Source organism: Lepidochelys olivacea (genome assembly GCF_965140295.1).
Source record: "Lepidochelys olivacea isolate rLepOli2 genome assembly, chromosome: 2".
NCBI lineage: Eukaryota > Metazoa > Chordata > Testudines > Cheloniidae > Lepidochelys > Lepidochelys olivacea.
The window spans coordinates 182,884,068-182,899,203 of record NC_140412.1 but is presented as its reverse complement, the minus strand read 5'-3'; the positions used below and the strand labels follow the sequence as shown (position 1 = coordinate 182,899,203).

Here is a 15,136-nt window from a genome sequence, read left to right as displayed (position 1 = left end):
ATATTGCCATGGAATGTTAACATCTAAATAAAATTGGATATCTTTGGCTTTGTTTGAGAAAATAAGATGGAAACATTCTCAACAATCTTGTGAAATTTTGTTTCATGACTGTTAATACACCATAGCTAAGTAGGTCCTCTCTTTTGAGAACCAAAGGCAGTCAGATCTGTTTCCAGAAGGTCATATTAGCACTCAGTCACCAAGGCACCTGTCTTCAAATGGTCTTCCGTTAAAGGCAGGAATGATTCAGGCAGCAATAGGCTACTGTTTCTTTTGTAGGGTAAATGGCAGGGATTCTTAGCCATCCTTTTGCTTTAAACCCTCCTTTGGTTATTTTCACCTCTTTTTAGGGACAGATTTTTTCCCAACAAATGTTTATCTGGCAACGTGTATCATGCATCCCAGTTCACAAAGACAGTGTTGTCTGCCAATGAGGCCAAGGAAGAAGCCAGGTGCTCCCCCCATCTTAGCCTTGCTTTAGAAGATCAGGCAAACATTTTAGTTTGTTAAATGATCCCTGAGATCATAGACAAAATTTACTATCACTTATTTTCAACAAAGCGCTGCCATTTTTACAGATGATACGATGGGAGATTCCTTGTCCACTGGTCCATGGAAAACATCTTTCTTAATTTCATAAATTAATAATGATGTTAGTTCTCCCTCAAGTGTATGTACAGTTGGCAGGGAGATTGCTGTACGTCAGACAACATCAACAGCCCCAGCAAGACAAAAATTCAATGGACTTGACTCAGCAAATAAAACTAAGAAAACTGAAGCAGTCCTTGATTGCCTGTAAGGATTTCTTGACTTTGTAAAATAATCCCTTCAGTGTTCTTCATGTGACCTGGGAACGTATTTGGGTGTACTGTTCTCTTTGCACTCTCACTCTGGCCCAAGCCAAAGAACTGAGACGTTGCCAGGACCATGGTACAACCTATTTCAATAATTCTGGACTGGATCTTTCAACAAAATGAGATTTCGATATACTCGGAGTCTAGGCTTTCTACCCAGCAGGTGAAGCAGCAGATTAAATTTAGAAAGGGGCACAGGATAGCCCATGGCTACCCCCTAAGCTCCAGGGTAGCAAGAAACAAAGAAAAAGGAATCTAAATATAGCAAAACCCACAAATCTAAGAAGTCCTAGTAAAGACATGAGACCAGTTTGGCATTCTCTTTCACCTTCTCAACTAAGGAAGGCGAGACTATCAGAATCAGAACCAGGAGAGTCAGACCCTGAGACAGTTAAAAACTATGGCAAAAAGGGCTATAGGGGGTCTGGGAATCCAAACATATTCTTTCAGAGGATTAAACTGCCAACAGGTAAATGCTTCTCTGAACTCAAAGGGAGAAATAGGGATTCCCTATGACAGTGGAAAAAGCCATGAAATGGAAATGGGAGCAACCCATTAAATCCAGATGTCTGAGTCGGCAGTGTTCCAAGTTTCACAGGTCCCAGAAACAGAGAAACTCATACATCATGCTTCCTTAAGTAGATGCTGTAGTGATGGTCCAATAAAGAATATTATCATAATAGAAGGGAAGCGATTCCCTAAGGACACTACTGCCATGAAAATAAAAGCTGTCCTGAGATGCATTGTGAGGCCTCAGGAGTATCTTTTCAAGTATCCATTTCCTTCGGTTGTTTCACCAGGGTAAATATATCATGGTCCAACATGTGTTCTCCAAGTCAGGAAAATCTCATCGAGCATCACTGAACTTGTGGCCTCATTTGTGGCAGGCACACTGCTGGATGTATTGAGTTCTGCAGCAAGATCCAGAGCTACCAGCGTGTATGCATGCAGACCTCTTTGATGGTGGCTACAGAAGCCAAGTAGCACCCCACTTCAGCCAAATTTACCAGCATAAGGCTTTTTGGAAGAAAAAAAAAAGATAAATGAGGTGTTAGCTAATTCCAGTGTAAGGAAGCAAAAGAAGATAGTTTGTAAGCCAGCTACAAAGAAGTTCAACGCACACAGATTATGCAATGAATACAACAGCTGCTTTTGTCCATCTTGGCTCCGTTATCCAAAAAAAGGACCAAGGATACTAGAGAGGCAGTACTAGATCAGAGCATTAAGAGAGCGAAAAGTCAATCAAAATATAGCCATAAAGCTTCCTCTAACCCTAGATCCATGCAGTGACTGGCCAATGAATCTCAGGAGACAGATACTCCTAATATGGGGTAGTCTGTCATGATGGACTCGTACTATTGCAGTTATTACCAAAGGCATGAAAGGAACTTACCTAAAACGTTGCAAGGAGATACCGATAATTATCAGTATTGAAAGACCCTCTCATAAACTCACATGCACATCAGCCACTCAAATATCTTAATCACTATTCAGTATCTGCTAGAAATGGCCCACAAAAGCATTTCCTCCAGCTGGTCTTTAGGAAGTACTAAGTAAATATTCTTCATGCTCCAACAGAAATTAGAAAATATGAAAACAGTCCTGGACCTATAAGAACAGAGCAAATACATGCACTATCTCAGATACCTGTAATTAGTTTTGACATTCATAACTAACTTAATAGCCTGGATCAACCTTAAAAAAAAAAAAAAAAAGGCCTACCTCCATGTACCATTCAGGTGGAGACATGGATGTTTTATAAAGATTGATTAGAACTGGAACTAATTGTTCTCATTCTAGACTGTTCGCATGGATAGAAAAGAACATCCTATCAGAAAGGCAGGCCATGTAATAATTTAGCCACAGTTATCGAAGAACATTCAGATAGCTTTGCAAGGACCCATAACATTACTATCTAGACTGGACCTTGATACATCAGGTTCCGATTGGTCATTCAGTCCATTCATCCTTGAACAGATCACTGAAAGAGAGAGGAGAATGGAAGTATAAACCTACTCTAGAAATGTGACTAACACAGTCTTCATTTAGAAAAAGAGTTGCTACGTCATAGATGGCATATTCTCTGATTTGGTTACCATTCATTGTATTGGTGCACAGACCACAGCACTAGCCAGAGAAAACCTACAATCTCGAATATCCATTTGTTTCTAGAAGTGGGACTTTCTGCAGGATTGTGTACCAGATACTTAATAAAATAGTAGCTATCAACTTCATGATAAAGGCTTTACGGTACTACGTGCTATCTAGCCATCCTCATATTACTAGAGTTCTAAAAAATACCTGCAGTTTGCACACTTTGGAAATTATCTGATGATCTTAGTGAACTGATTTGCTCTTGAACGTAAATATAGTTGTACAATACCCCTTTTTGAGCTTACAAGATTTTTCCATCGAGATCACTAAGGTATTCCCATAAGGTATAGTTTTCCCAACAAGACCCCTTTTTCAATTGGCAAAACAGCAACAATTGTTTGGGAGTTAGGGGCACAGTCAATAGAAGGCTAGTACTGATCTTGTATGAGAATAAGGTAGATTTAAGAATGCCATTCTGCTTCCTAGCCAAATTGATGCTCATCTTTCTGCTCATTCTCAAGAGAGGCTCTGGGACAAACTGGGTGTAAAAAGAGCACCCAAAATACATGTCAGTGGACTAGAGCCCTTCAAAAAATATCTGTCTCACTTCTCGTGTCCTTACAACTGAGATCAAAGAATACAGTGGACCACAAGTTGCTTCTTAGAGGAGAAAAATACCAGAACAAAGATACTGATAAAAAGTAAAGAACACTCCCCAGGAAAAAGTGAGTCATATGCATTTATATGCTATGTATGCTCCCCTAGACAAAAGATGTAGTGCTGCCATAGGCATTCGTACACATTTTACTAAGCAGTATGAATTCATATTTGTCAGCTTCCGGAGATTGTTCTTCACACTGTGGTAGAAAAGGAGTGTTTTCCCATTGGACAGATCATGATTCCATTCCCTTTCTAATCTAGGACTAACTGCTGATTACATCCCAGTTGTATAGCATTGACAGGCATATTTCTGATGGAGGAAAAAAAAGTGTGACCTTAATCCCACTCCACCCAGAATTCTAGGTTTTACTGTTGGAATCAGATTCCTTGAAATAGTATGAAAATAGTTACTCTTGAAGATTAGTTTACTTAATAGCTATGCAGAGTACTCATGCGATTTAAGCAATGTCTTATACCAATTCAGAGTATATTCTGGAAGGAAGGCATTAAGGGAATTCTGACTGCCTACGGTTCAGACTAGGCCTATTTTGTAATGATCATTTGTTCACCGGTTCTTAATCTGTCCTTCCTTAAGTCTCCTCTGCCATGATGCTTACAAAAAACTTGACAGTGGTTAGGTAGTTAGTAAGTTGTTGCTGCTGATTTTTCATGATAACCTGTTTGTCTTCTTCTTACTGTATACTTCCCTGTGGTCTTGTAATATTCATTTGTCGCCTCTCGTCTTATACTTAAAGTGCAAGCTCTTTGGGGAAGGGATCATCTCTTTGTTATATGTTTTCAGAGTAAGGCACTAATCCATGACTGGGCTAGGTGTTACCACAATACATGTAATTGATGATAATATGTTAAGACTTCAGATCTGATTGTCTGAAAAGAAAATGTTCCAATCTTCAGGTGTGGTTTTTCTCTGAGGTATAAATGAAAATGAAATATTATTGCTGCTATGTTTGATTAAAGAAATTTATCTGCAACCTGCTTGCTCTGTTTTGGACTATTATGCCAGGGTTTTTCCTTCTTTTTCTCTTGATTTTAGTTTGTCTTACATGACTAGGTTTATCCTCACTTTAATATAATTGATAATGCCACTTCCACACCTGTTGAAACAGAGTCAGAATTTAAACTAAGTAATAGTCTATTATTCAAATTCAAGTAGAAATTCTAATAGCTAAATGATATTATGGATAATGGCCATCTGGTTTGACCTCTAGATCTGGTCACAGAGTAGAACTAGTGTAGCTTTCTGCTAGTGCTGCCCTTTTTTGCTGTTGAGTGCTATCTGTAATTGTGTCCATGAACATACTTTGTTCCTTCCCCCTTTAAACTATCAGAGATTATCCTGGTGGAACTGGAAAGCACCAACACTTGGGCCTTTCAGCTGTATCCACATCAAGACCTGGAGTCTGATACATGTACAGTGGAAAGACTTAAAGAATTCTGTTAGTATGAAATATTCTACCAGTTCCAGAGATATCCCTTATCTTTAAAATGGGGAATTCCATTAGACCTAGTAAAATCTTTCAAACTTGTAGAACTTTTTAAGTGTGCCTATAGTATATGTATGGACTTGTTTTGAGGAAAACCCACGTTCTACCACTGCAAAGAGGAAAATCCAAAAACAGCATAACCATCAGGCCACTTGACTCTTAAGATAAAAGCTTTTTGTCATGAAAAATAAAGTTTGATTATACTTATCTTAACGTGACTACAAACTTTGTTGCTCATAAATTTCTCCAGCAACTTTTTCAAATCCAGGTATGTTATTTCTAACCTTGTTTTCTAATTTCAGCGCTTACTGTATTTTATTCCCGTTTCCTGCATTATTTTTGCGGTTTACATTATTAACAAGCATATGGTTTATATTGAGATTTTGCTCTTTATTTGCATTCTCTAAAAAGAATTCAGCTTGGGGGAGGGGGAAGAGATTCCAGCATATACATATATAACAGCCAAACTTTTAAACGAAGTACTGATGTAGTTCTTGAGTGATAGGGATATCTATTAAAAATACATTGTTATACAGTGAACTGAATAATTTGTCCATATTATAGACTTGATTGTGAATAATCCTTTGATATTGATAATCTGGTGGGCAAACATTTGTGCTTGAAGAGTTTAGATCATTCCCAAAGACATGATATCCGGTCTGTGCATTTTGTCTCAGCAGACTTTCAGGAGACAGCAACAAACAAAACAATCTTCTGTTTGTATTCTTCTTTCAGTGTTACGCTATCACAAGAGTAGGGGAATGCAGAATAATGTGGTGTTTTCTTCCAGAGCAAATCATTAGCTCATTTGTCTTCATTTCTAATTTTTGGCTCTTAAAACATCACTGCTATAATCTGCAAGCTAAATAATGAATTTTCTTCACTTGGCATTTACATGTTTACTTTTTGTTGCTTTATGTTCCACTTTTATCTAGTTAGAAGGGAGATTCAAGGAAGCCTTTTAATCAATTCAGTATTGAATTGTACAATGCTTAATTCCATTGACCTGTCAAATAGTTTTCATGCTTTATTAAAAACACTACAAAATGCAGTGGAGAGCAAACAGCTTTCATTCAAACAGGAAATCCTTGCTATTATTTTCTGTGAGGGGAAAATTGTAACAGTTGGCCAAAATTGAGTCACCTTGATTATTATCTATGTTAAAAGATAGCAAAAATAACCACAGTTAATATTTTAAACTGATATTTACTGTAATAAAGTCTGATCTGGCTATAATTATGAATACAAATGATTATCTTTTAAGACTGGTCAGTGGTTATGTGTTGCATTTTTATTTAAAAAAATAATTAAACTAGCCAAAGTTTCTAGCTTCACAGCACAAAAAATAAAAATGCAATTTCCCTGGTTTTAGCTTTGGACACCCTGTGAATCTCCTGTGCTTCACTGAACTTGGGACCAAAAGATTTTCTGCACTCTTTCCATAGGTCACAGTCTCCAAATGGAGAGCTAACACGCTTCATGCACACCACTTTATTGTACTTACGGAACACTTTCTTCATCTGAGAGAGGTCTAATGACCAGGTCTACCATTAATATGTCCATCGCTGTTCAGCAAAGCACTTAAGCACATACTTAAGTCCCAATTAACTCTGAAGCTCAAAGTGAATGAAGTTATGCAGGTGCAGTGCTCAAGTGTTTTGCTGAACTGAGGCCTCTAGTATCAGTGCTGTTGATGGTAGCTCCTTCCTATAAAGAAAATAATACTGGGTTTAAACATTAGAAATGTAGGATGTGGCTCTGTAAATGGGCCTTAGGAGTTTCTGGTTCAAAGGAAAGAGGCAACTGCAAGACTGGGGCATACCTGAGGATGGGAATGTCATTTTATTATTGCGTATCTTTCTTGAAATAACTAAATAAATATAGGGTTATTTTTTTTTAAAAAAATGTATCCTTTACTTTGTGTGGTGCCCATATGTCTGAGGCTTGAGGCTTACCAAAATGTCACCTGGCATCCGTCTCCTTCACATTGGAGAGGAATGGTATGAATATTGCCTCTTCAGGCCCATGTCACCAGATGCTTATGCCCTTATCAAAGGTTCTGACAAATCTGAGAGTGGCAAGTGTAATCCTGATAGAGAAATGAGGGTGGCTCAAATTATGAACTGAAAGAGTATGCAATAGTAAGATTCTCACATACCAATGTATGTCCGAAGGTTTTAATGATATATTTTTATGGGTAGGTTGTATGTTCCAGACCAAGAAAACTTTGGATGCAATTAACTTTCAAAATTTCAAATAATTTCTGTGGTCAAAGAAGATGAATTGTGTACTTTGAACTGAATAATACAATGCATTGTGCCAGGCATTCTAAAATATACTTCATCCACAAATAGGGCAAATACCTCTTTTTTCCTTTCTTTCAGCCACTAAATTAGCTGGGTAAAAATTTTCAAAAGTGCCTACATCTCATTTTCAAAAATAATTTAATCCCAGATATTTAAAGCTGTATAGTCTTTGTGGCACTCGGGATTGCAACACTGAAAAGACTTTTGAAAACAGGACTTAGGTTCTTAGATCACTTAGACACTCTCGAAAACTTTATCCTGAGTGTCTAACCATTTTGGTGACCTTCTGTATACAAATGTGGGTAGCTCTTAGTCAAAACAGAGCCTTTGGGATGTTTGTAGGGCTAAGCTTTATTACTTTTGTTCTATTGATATCAACAGAGTTTAAAGCGCCTTAATGTCTTATGGTTGTATTCATTTTAGACTTGCATATATTGTTTCCTTTAAAAACTTGAAAACTGTTGTCTGGAAAGTAAATTTCTACATATTTTGCATCATTACAATTTTTGCCTTCCAGGAGCAAAAATCTAGCCAAAACCTGTAGTATTTTACCTGTATTTTACTGGTGTGTATTCAGTGTCATGATTTGTGTCCTTTCAGTGGGGATGTAGTGCAAAGTGCTTAATAGTATATGTATGCGTACAAAGCTGTATTGCTTGTGGTCCAGGTACCAGGTAACGAAATAAAAGGAAGTATTGTATTTCTGGGAGGTTTTTAGCTATCTCTTGTAATCTGCTGTATCAATCTGATTGTCCACCATTAAAATTTTTCTTTAAGATTGTCTTGCATCCTGTGTCTGAAAGTCTTTGGTTTGAGCAACTGCTATTTTAAATGATCAGTGAAAACAGACTCTGCCTCTTAAGGAGATCGTTAGTAACTGTGGGCTCAGCTTGGCTGTGTTGATGCTGATTAGGATAGTCTGAATGGTGTTAATAAAGTTGAAACCTTTAGCTCCCGTGTGGAGCACTGATAAAATCAAATAGTTAAATACAGCATTAAATAGTATGGGATGGGTGGTTTGTTACTGTTTACTTATGGTTGTCTGCATAAACTCAGCTGAAACTCTTAGATCAAGTTAGCCATTTTTTTGATAACCACCTTTAAGATTAGCAATTAAAAAGCAACACATATAGGTTCTTTTAATTTTCATGTTAAATGTATGTAGGATGGATAGTAAATAAAGTATCTTTATTAGGAGTTTTTTTTATAAAAGTCATATGAGACAGCTGGATCATCATATCTCCTTCAGTCTGTCACTTATCAGCTGGATCTTTTCTGTGTGGATGCAGGAGGCAGTTCAGCCCTATTGCTAGGGAAACTCTGGGGCACAGCCATGCTTCTCACTTCCATGTGCCAGAAATTCTCCCTCATTAAACTCAACAGGAGCTGTTGGGTGCTAAGTGCTTTTGAAAGTTAGGCCAATTTACCAGCTTTGAAAGTAAGGTGCTTTCATAAATGTCAGTCTTGGTCCATATAGAAACTCTGTATGATGTAGGTGAACAGTTTCTACACTGCAACTCCAGCACAACAGCTACCTAACTTCCTCCCTTAGCACTTCATACATTAGAGTGATCTGTGAGTAATGTATATAGAGGCAGGAGGCATCTAGGAGTGTTTGAACGTTGATGATCACGGACAACAGAGGTTTGAAATGTCTCACCAGCTAGTCCAGGCTCCTGTTCATAGGGGATTCTGTTTTATTTCCTATCCTTTTGGAATACAGGAGGATAATCATCTACCTAAGAGAGAACATCATTTTAGATCTTTCACCACGTTAAGAGAGTGGGAAGGCCTTGATGTCATCCAAAGGTTATGCATCTAAGATCCACCCCCATGCCAAAAACCAGATCCACAGTTCATTAACTTTCACACATAGAAATCACCTGATGGTTTATATGGGGGCTGTGAGATGTATAATAACATATACTGATGACAGGTTTCAGAGTAACAGCCATGTTAGTCTGTATTCGCAAAAAGAAAAGGAGTACTTGTGGCACTTTAGAGACTAACCAATTTATTTGAACATAAGCTTTCGTGAGCTACAGCTCACTTCATCGGATGCATACTGTGGAAACTGCAGAAGACATTATATACACAGAGACCATGAAACAATACCTCCTCCCACCCCACTCTCCTGCTGGTAATAGCTTATCTAAAGTGATCACTCTCCTTACAATGAGTATGATAATCAAGTTGATTTATGGGCTCACAGTCTTGCATATTATCACAGATCCAGGTTAAATCTCCAAATTCTAGATTTGTGTCTCCGATTTGGCTAAAAAGTATTAAAACGCTATTTTACCTATTTTCCAAGTGAGCTTATCATTATATCTGGGTGCAGAAGCAAAAGGATGGAGACAAACCTTTCCCTGTTGGCTACAAATCAGAGGACGCTTGGTAGCATTGTTTGTTCCAGCAAGTCTGGAACAAATTATATTCAATAAATTGGGTCTTCCTGATATGCCTGTTTCAGATGATGATAGGAAGAACTTGTGTGCTGTGCCTAGGCCTCTCAACAATGCTGCCTTTGTGATTCTGCTGTAACAACTGTGGAAAAGTTGCAGATCTGGCAATGTTTTCTGGAGGATAATAGACTGCCCACATCTGACCTGCCTAACATAAGTGTTTGCTGTGAGCTCTCAAACATATAGGTTATTTAAAAAATCAGAGTTCTGTGTTATGAGCCTGAGTGTTGAATCAGACCTTTCTGTGGGGGTAATTATAAATAGTAGTATTGCACACTTTTCCCTTTCAGACCTCAAGTGTTTTTCAGCCCATACATGGTGGTGTGTTCCCACTTCCTTAGTCCTCCATGCTCTTTCAGTTATAAAAGTTGCTAACAAATACTGTATTATTCAAGACAATTAACTCTGAATTGAACAAAGTCACCTGAAAAACAATTCCATAGAGACATTTCATTTAGAGGTAGTTTTCATATTCCTTTGCCAATCATAAAGGCTCTTTTGCAGTTGACTTGACTTATTAGGTCAACAATCCTTGAATTGGAAAGAGTGGTTTTATGGTCTATTGAAACACCAGGTTTACATGGAAATTAAATACAAAAACTAGATTTACAAATTATTAAGGCTGTGAGACAAAATAAAACATACCTGTGTGAGCTAAGGACAGAATGCTAGCCACTTTTAATTTCCTGAGTTTAGCTGGTTTGTGTTTTGGTTTTCTTATTTAAATGATTCTTTTTTATTGTGTTTCTATAACTTATTTGGATGGAAATACTGGACCCGATCCTCAGTTACTATAAATTGACACCAGTTCAGGTTCTGGCCCTTACCCCAGTTGTTAATGCTTGGGCTCAGAAGAGGCGGGTGATATGCTTAGGACCTTTCCAAGATTTTCATTGAACCAGTCTAAAATTTAGAAACTTTGGTGATGTAGAGAAAGATGCACACTTGACAAGAATATAAATATGGACATCTGTGTCTTCTAGTGAATCCTCAAAATGTATAACATTTTGTTCTATAATTTGTCATGTTTTGTAGCATCTCTGGAGGGGCTGGCTTTAGTGCTTTTTCTATCCCAACAGTGATTAGATTTCAGTGCCCAATATGTGGGTCAGAGATGGAAGAGTTTTATAGAATAGATTTTCACGATGAGATGAAAGCTCTAATATTTTATTTAATTTCTAAGAAGCTATATCAGTGGTTACACATTCTCCCCTCGTAATATTTTTAGTCAAAGAAATCATTATTTTTTTCGCTGTTCATGCAAAAGAAATCAGGTTCAGAAAACCCTGGTGTGGTTTCGAAACAAATTCAGCCCTTAGTTTTACTCATGTAATCCACTGTACATAGGATTATTTGGGTACAAGTCAGGGCAGAATTTGCTCCAAAGTAATTTAGGCAATGTGCTTTATAAACTTCAACACTAAAGAATTAAATGAATTTTCCTTGGAGGGGAGGACCATGGGAGGACCATGGGATAGCTATGAATATACTTTCCCGCTCACCATGTTGTTCCTGCTATTTACAAATATAAATTACATAACCGTTTCCTCCTAAATTTGTGGAATATTAGCTGGTAATTCCAAAAGCAAAATAATAGGGTGAACACAGCTCTGCCCTCTCCACTTTTTTTGGTAAATATTGTAACATTTGTGTTTACATATAATTTCTTCTAGATTTGTTTCTAAGTTTTGCTTACAGTAAATTCTGATTTTTATAATTTAATGAATTTTCAGTTTGACCATCCTTCTCATAATTTTCCTGTGCAGATGATATTTGTCTCTGATTTGAACTATTTCTCTTTCTGACCCCATTTAGTTTTAGTATTTGAGATAAATTTCATTTTTATCAGTTTTACTAGTTATTTTTTTATTTCCACAAACTTTGAAAATTCTGTTTTCATGGCAGTTCATTAAACCAAAAACTCTATTTTATGTATTAGTATTGTCTAAAACTTTTTTCTTTATCATTTTGAGTTTTATTTATTTTCAGTATGTTTAAAATCAGGAAGAGGATTTTACATTTCATTTTATCTAGTTTCGTTTACCTTCATCCAGGGTTGGGAAGAAAGCGTGGATGCTGCCATCTCTCACTTGCTGAGAACATGTCTGTCCAAGAGCTCTAAAGAACAGGCCCTGACTCTCACCAGTCAGTTGAGTATACCCAAAGATACTAGCAGGCTGAAGAAACACATCACCTTGCTCTGTGATAGATTGGCCAAAGGTGGTCGCTTATGTTTAAGTACAGACACAAATATTCAACAAACGATGGTCATGCCAGGTAAGATATTACTACATGTTCTTCATTCAAAATGTGTGCATATATTCAAAGTAAAAAAAATGTACCTTTGGTTAGATTTGGAGTTTATTTTACACTGAAATGAGAGAGGCCAGGAGAAATGCCTTTCCTTTCCCTCTAAGAAATTCCAGGATAACCACTGAATAAATATTCTTCTGAAATTTTGATGCCATGTGTTTTTAGAACAATATGTTTTCTTTTTCTGTGGTATTAAATAAAATATGATCCATTATGTTTTTCTTCTAACTAATAAAAAGTGATTAGAGAATAAAACTATTTCTAGCTAAAGTTGGTCTAAATTTGATCACTAGCTACCATATTTAAAGTACTTTGAAAGCTACCAGGTTCTCATGTTGGAGATGATGATACCTGGTAAAGATGCATGTAAGCTTATTTGTTGCGTTATGACCTGTTTTCACTGTAATGCTTTCTTTCTGAATAGGTAATAGTTTGCTTTATGAATACTGGCTGTTTACTAGTTAACCCTGTCATTTCCTGTGGGAGGACAGGATGGCAAGTGCTGAACTAAAGACCAGCCTGCTGACATTATCACAGTGAATTGCAGAATAGCCTAAATCTTGGGGAAGAGAGTTGGGGGACAGAGAAAGGTGATGGCTAGAGGTCTAATACCTAATTGGGGTGCCCTCAGGAGACTGTAACGGGGTCAGAGGTTCAGTTACCTCAGGAACTGAGACCTGGGTCAGGGGAAAAGGCCAGGTGTACTTATGGAACTTATATTGAACTGTTTTATTGTGTTTGAAGAATAAACTGTACCTTGAAAGAAGGGCATGATCAAACTTTTAGGCCTGCCATTCATCCTTCCTGGGCTGGAAAAATAGGCCAACAGCCCTATATGAATGCAATCAAGATAACACAAATTTGAACTGTTTTAAAGGAGTGTTACTTCCTTTGGGCAAGTGGAAGATGAAATTCAGTGTGTTGCAGGGTGGTTTCTGTTTGGATGAGAAATCAGTGACAAGGAGTCAGGGTATTTTCTTAGTGTAATTCATTTATGTACGGTGTGTTTGTACATGCACGTGTGTGTGTGTGTATGTATATATATAATCTGTGTGTGTCCTGTTTCCCTGGACAGTGATAGGAACAAAACTGTATCCAGACAACTCTTGTTTGCAGAAGCCTTTGGGATAGGATCTTTGCCCTGTCAGAGTTAGTTTTCTGCTTTTTTCCTTCTCCAGAGACCCAAACAGACTTACAGGAAAAGTCAGACTCTCCTGTGAGCTCCCACAGAATATTTTTCCAGGTCCTGGGTTTAAAATGTTAAAAAAAACCATTAGCTCCACTGTCCCCTGGGGGCCGTAGGATCTTGTCAGGTGGCTCCAGCCATCAAACCCCTTCATTTGACTGCAGCAATTTTTACTACACTAAGTGCTTCAGTTGAGCATTTAGCACACCCATTTTCTTCCATAGGGTCAGTGATCCCTTAGCTTCTGAGACTCCCAGTGTCGGGCTATTAACACCATTTTCATAACAAGCATCATTGAGACAGTATTCAGTGCTGAAGCTCCCATGAGTCTGTGTCTTCCATAACTGATCCTGTTATATTATTGGAATCTTAGTAACAGAATGAATGAAAGCCTGTTACTATCACTGATGCAGCTCTTGCTGAATGAGTTTTCATTTGACCCTTAACAGTTATACCTGTCAGAGTAACAGTGAAAAGTTAAAGACAGCTCTGTTGATGCAAGTGCTAGGAAAGTCTTAGGGTATGTCTACACTACGGAATAAGGTCGAATTTATAGAAGTCGGTTTTTTAGAAATCGGTTTTATATATTCGAGTGTGTGTGTCCCCACAGAAAATGCTCTAAGTGCATTAAGTGCATTAACTCGGCGGAGTGCTTCCACAGTACCGAGGCTAGAGTCGACTTGCGGAGCGTTGCACTGTGAGTAGCTATCCCACAGTTCCCGCAGTCTCCGCTGCCCATTGGAATTCTGGGTTGAGATCCCAATGCCTGATGAGGCTAAAACATTGTTGCGGGTGGTTCTGGGTACATATCGTCAGGCCCCCGTTCCCTCCCTCCCTCCATGAAACCAAGGGCAGACAATCATTTCGCGCCTTTTTTCCTGAGTTACCTGTGCAGACGCCGTACCACAGCAAGCATGGAGCCCGCTCAGGTAACCATCACCGTATGTCTCCTGGGTGCTGGCAGACGTGGTACAGCATTGCTACACAGAAGCAGCAACCCCTTGCCTTGTGGCAGCAGACGGTGCAATACGACGGGTAGCCGTCATCGTTGTGTCCGAGGTGCTCCTGGCCACGTCAGCTGGGAGCGGCTGGGCAGACATGGGTGCAGGGACTAAATTTGGAGTGACTTGACCAGGTCATTCTCTTTAGTCCTGCAGTCAGTCCTATTGAACCGTCTTATGGTGAGCAGGCAGGCGATACGGATTGCTAGCAGTCGTACTGTACCATCTTCTGCCGGGCAGGCAAGAGATGAGGATGGCTAGCAGTCGTACTGTACCATCTTCTGCCGAGCAGCCATGAGATATGGATGGCATGCAGTCCTTCTGCACCGTCTGCTGCCAGCCAAAGATGTAAAAGATAGATGGAGTGGATCAAAACAAGAAATAGACCAGATTTGTTTTGTACTCGTTTGCTTCCCCCCCTCCCCTGTCTAGGGGACTCATTCCTCTAGGTCACACTGTAGTCACTCACAGAGAAGGTGCAGCGAGGTAAATCTAGCCATGTGTCAATCAGAGGCCAGACTAACCTCCTTGTTCCAATAAGAACAATAACTTAGGTGCACCATTTCTTATTGGAACCCTCCGTGAAGGTCCTGCCTGAAATACTCCTTGATGTAAAGCCACCCCCTTTGTTGATTTTAGCTCCCTGAGGCCAACCCTGTAAGCCATGTCGTCAGTCGCCCCTTCCTCCGTCAGAGCAACGGCAGACAATCGTTCCGCGCCTTTTTTCTGTGTGGACACCATACCAAGGCAAG

At 38.7% G+C, this 15,136-nt stretch overlaps 1 protein-coding gene across 7 annotated transcripts in view; it reads left to right on the top strand.

Moving 5' to 3' along the window:
* Positions 1–15,136, top strand: part of BBS9 (Bardet-Biedl syndrome 9) — a 434,982-nt gene that overhangs the window by 229,579 nt on the left and 190,267 nt on the right. For all 7 annotated transcript variants that reach the window (XM_084619984.1, XM_084619986.1, XM_084619982.1 and 4 more), the window contains one exon: positions 11,939–12,161. In XM_084619984.1, coding sequence (XP_084476110.1) covers positions 11,939–12,161 — 223 coding nt within the window. The remainder of the gene's footprint in view (positions 1–11,938; positions 12,162–15,136) is intronic.